At 31.2% G+C, this 4,677-nt stretch overlaps 1 protein-coding gene across 1 annotated transcript; it reads left to right on the top strand.

The window, feature by feature from the left end:
* Positions 1-588: 588 nt before the first annotated feature.
* LOC145807579 (zinc finger protein ZAT11-like) lies at positions 589-1,432 on the top strand. The gene has a single exon (XM_082906048.1). The coding sequence runs from the start codon at positions 736-738 to the stop codon at positions 1,219-1,221; it is 486 nt and encodes a 161-aa protein (XP_082762174.1). The 5' UTR covers positions 589-735; the 3' UTR covers positions 1,222-1,432.
* Positions 1,433-4,677: the final 3,245 nt, after the last annotated feature.

The raw sequence follows: 4,677 nt of genomic DNA, 5'->3' as shown, positions 1-4,677 counted from the left end.
GAATTCACTAAGGGTTGTTTGGAGAATTAATTTTTTTAATAATTTTTGACTTTTTATTAAAAAAAATAGAGAGAGAGATTAGTTGACTTTTTTGTAATAATTTTTTAGTATTTTCACTAAAATGCTAAGTCCCAAAAATAGGCCTAAATTCAAAAAAAGTATACATTTTTATATTTTTGTATTAATTAAATTGTTTTTAGTTTTTTTATTGAAAAAAATTCATTAAATTAAAGACAACAAAATACAAAAAAAATTAAAATTTTAATTTTTTTAAAATTCAAAATAATGAAAACCAGTTTTAGAAAGTGAAAATTTTAATAAAAAATAAATCTTCTTTCTATTTTTTTATTTACATTTTTTTTAATAAAAATTAAAAAAAAAAAAAAAAGGAATTCTCAAAAACAACTGTTGATTCCCAAAACAACTAGAGTGACTAGTTGCGTCATCAGTTAGGCGGTGGTAGCCTATAGTATCGTGTGCACTGACGGCTGTACACGATATCCATCTGTTTTTATTTTTCTTTATCTATATCCATCTATTTTATGAAAACAACCAGTACTCGCACTTTCTTACCCATCAAGAAATAGACCCCGCATTTCTTTTAAAACCACCACTCATTCTCCACTACTACCTATATATCAACAAGCCCATACACCATACTCAACCCACTCATCACTTTCTGGCACCAAACAAGAAGCTTTTCCACATTCACATACACATATTCTCATCTTAATTATGACCATAGCAATTCTGAAAAGAAGCAGAGAAGACACAGAGGTGGAAGCACTAGCCATGGCCAATTGCTTGATGCTCCTCTCCCGTGTCGGGAAGACTGCATCGACCAGTGGCCGTGACCTTGTCTTCACCTGCAAGACCTGTAACAGAGAGTTTTCATCGTTCCAAGCTCTCGGTGGCCACAGGGCTAGCCACAAGAAGCTTAGATTAATGGGAGGAGGAGACCTTCATGTTCCGATCCCCAGCTCGCCAGTAAAGGCGAAGACCCACGAGTGCTCGATATGCGGGCTAGAGTTCGCCATCGGGCAAGCGCTCGGGGGTCACATGGGGAGACACAGAGATAGGACGAGCCATTCGGTGATACCGGTTTTGAAGAAGTCGAATAGTAGCAATGGAAGTACGAGAGTTTTGAGCCTGGACTTGAACTTGACACCATATGAGAACCACATGAAGATTAAGAAATTGCCAACCGGGTTGATTGCTTGAACACCTTTCTTAGGATGGACACCAACTTATATTGTAGTTGGGAATTTTTATACTCGGATATCTTCGCTGTTTTGTTCATATCAGATTCTTATTTTTTTTCTTTCTTTTTCAGTAGGATATAGAGATATACTTTGTTGTCTACTGTAGTTGGATTGTTGATGTGTATATATGTGTTCTTGGAATTTATGTTTCTTCAGTTTTGTTTGAAAAATTGGTTTTAGATTTTACAAGGTCTGTTATGGATTAGCTGCTAAGCTTGTGTATGGTTTTTGAATTTATGGAGAAATTTGGATAGAGGAAAGAGACGTATATGTGAAATATAAATAAAATGTATTTATATTTTTTTTTACCTCTTTTTTTTTTTTTTTTTTTTTTTTTTGTCCTTTTCAAATTTCTTACCAAATCAATAATCAAATTTCTCATCAAATTCATTAACCAAATATAGTCTACATACATAGGGATATTTTGGAAAGATGATAAAAAATAACTTTTAACCAAATTTTTGACTTTTTTAAACAAGTGATTTGTGAAGTTGGTAAAAAGTTACTTTTGACTTTTTTTATTAATATTCATTTTTGAGGTCAAATCACAATACAATAACCAAACTATCCTCATTTAATTTAAAATATTTACAACTTCACCTATATAGTACATTTTGACTCACGAGGAGTGGAATTGTAATTTTACAAGTAGCTAAAAATCAACTTCCCAAATGTCTTTAAGGGTTGGTTTGGGAAGTGGGTTGGCTTTTTGATTTTTTGGCTTTTTGGCTTTTTGAGCTATTTTAGCCTGGGCTAAAAAGCTTGGTTTGGGAAGGACTTTTTAGCTTTTTGGTTTTTTTGACTTTTTTTGTAAGAGAATAGTGTAATGATTATGGGTTGGATGTGATATTTTATTTTTTGTGGCTAAAATAACCTATTTTGTCTTTTATAACTAAAATAGTCAAAAAAACCTCTAACTCAACTTGCCAAACGGAGGCCAAGGCTAACTTTTGGTTTTTGCTACAAACTCAAAAAAGTGCCTAAAAGTTAAGTACCCAAAAAGGCCAATATGGCCAAAGTACGCATTAGGAGGTGTTTTGGGAAGATAGTACATAGTAATTTTTTGACTTTTAACTAAATTTTTGACTTTTTTAGACAAGTAATTTGGGAGTTGGTAAAAAGTTGTTTTTAGCTTTTTTGAATAATATTTGTTTATACTGTCAAATTATAATAAAATGACGAAACTACCCTCATTCAATTTAAAATATTTACAACTTCATCCATGTAGCACACATTTTGACTCATAAGTAATAGAATTATAATTTCACCAATGGCTGAAAACTAAATTTTCACATGTCTTTAAATATAAAAATGTGACCTTTTGACCTTTGTTACAAACGCACAAACACAAACGTGACTAAAAGCCAAATATTCAAAAGATGCTAGATTTTTTTTTATTATGGGTTAATTGCAATGAATCGGAACTAGTTGAACACTTGGGCAAAACGTTTCCCGTATGAGGGAGAGAATACAATGATCAAAATTCAAATTGAGCAAATTAGATTGGTAATTTTCACATTTTGCCTTTGTGTTATTTTAATCTTTAAATTTTTAATTGATTTAGTTTTAATTTTTAATTCTAAATTTTGTATCAATTCATTCTAATTGATATACGGTTAGCATATTTAATAAAAAATAATTAGTGAATTGGTTGAGACTAACTTACTAAATTGAGCAATTTTATAATTTTGCTTTTTCATTAAAAAATATAATAATTCTAATAAATTAGATTAAATTGAGACAAAGGGTTGGTTTGACAATCCCCTAATATAGTTTAAAAAAATCAAAAATCCACTATCAAAATATTAACTATTATCTTTATTTTTTTGCATGTATTTTCATTAAAACTAAAAAAATAATTTCAAAAACCATCAAAAATTATAAATTCAAAATAAAAATTAAGCTAATTGAAATTATATAAACCAATGCCAATAATCAAATTAAACTACAAGAAATGTCACTTTTGGCTACCAAAATATTGGTCGTCAAAAGTCACTTATTTAGTCGCCGAAACGATTTAGCGACCAAAATTTTTTGTCGCTAAGCTCGTCGCCTTTACCCTGTCGGCAATAGTATTGGCGACTAAAATTTGTTTGGTCGCCGAAAGTGTACACATTTGGCTACTAATCTTAGTTTAGTCGGCAAAAGGTATGTTTCCGCCACTAAAGTATTAGTCGCCGAATGAGGCTTTTTGGCTACTAACTTGTTGTGGTCGAGGAAGGTATCACTTTTAGCTACTAAATAATTGGTCGCCGAAAGTACACATTTGGCTACTAATCTTAGTTTAGTCAGCAAAAGGTATGTTTCCGCCACTAAAGTATTAGTCGCCAATAGTTTCTTTCTCTCATTCTCAAATCTTTTAGCTACTAATTATTTAGTGGCAAAAACGTTTTGGGTTATGTTTTTGCTACTAAATTATTAGTAGTCAAAACTTTTGATTACCTATTTGGCTACCAAAACATTTGGTGGCCAAATAATTTTTTGTTTTTCTTTTTTTAAAAAAAAATTTTTTGTAAACAACCTGTATTCATTTATATTGCAACCTGTACCCTGTATAAAACAATATAATCCATCAACACTAAAATATGTTATCCACCATTAAAGCATTCAACAACGTGCACACACTTCAGTTCCAAGCATCCAAAAAAGTAATCTTCAACGTCCAATTCTATATATATTACAAATTCCATACAGTCCAAGTCTAATCCAACGTCAATAATTTAAATCCATACATAATTTAAAATCTTCAAGCAAACACTTGAAGTGACTCAAAACATCTATATGGCAACCTAAAGAATTCTACCACAAAGCACAACTACAACCAGACTTCAAACAATGGCTAAAGAATAACTAAAATGGTCTCTTCTCCGCGATACATTCACCTCTCATACACAAATCCTTCGATAGCATTGAATTTTGTTTTTTAGAACTCATATCAACTAAAGGAGCACGAAAAATGATAGCAAAAACTCAAAGCCATGAGCATTAGTCAAATGCATCGTCATCATCATCAGAAAGGGGCTAGCTAGCCGCTACAGCATGCTCAGCTTCGTGCCTATAAAGAATACCAAAGGGATAAGAAACACCACAAATTGATCATTAACAGCAATTCATAAATTTTCATTCCTGGACTTTAATGTTCCCACAAGTTAAAAATTTAAGAACTGTGAACCACCACCGCCACCACCACCAAAAAATAAAATTTGAAATTTGTTTACGAGATTTTGTTTTTCGTTTTTTTTAATCTTTGGTGGATTTTTTTTTCATATTTTAATCAAATTTTTCTTATATGTTTAAATGCACCTAATCTAGATGCAACTAATGATATTATCACACTATTTTTTCATTACATCATGATGCAACTAATGATATTATCACACTGTCTTTGGTGGATTTTGTATCACACTATTTTTTC

The sequence above is a fragment of the Camellia sinensis genome, chromosome 14, assembly GCF_055761805.1.
Source record: "Camellia sinensis isolate YWXY chromosome 14, ASM5576180v1, whole genome shotgun sequence".
Lineage (NCBI taxonomy): Eukaryota > Viridiplantae > Streptophyta > Magnoliopsida > Ericales > Theaceae > Camellia > Camellia sinensis.
The sequence above is the reverse complement of the archived record's forward strand: the minus strand, read 5'-3'. Positions and strand labels throughout refer to the sequence as shown.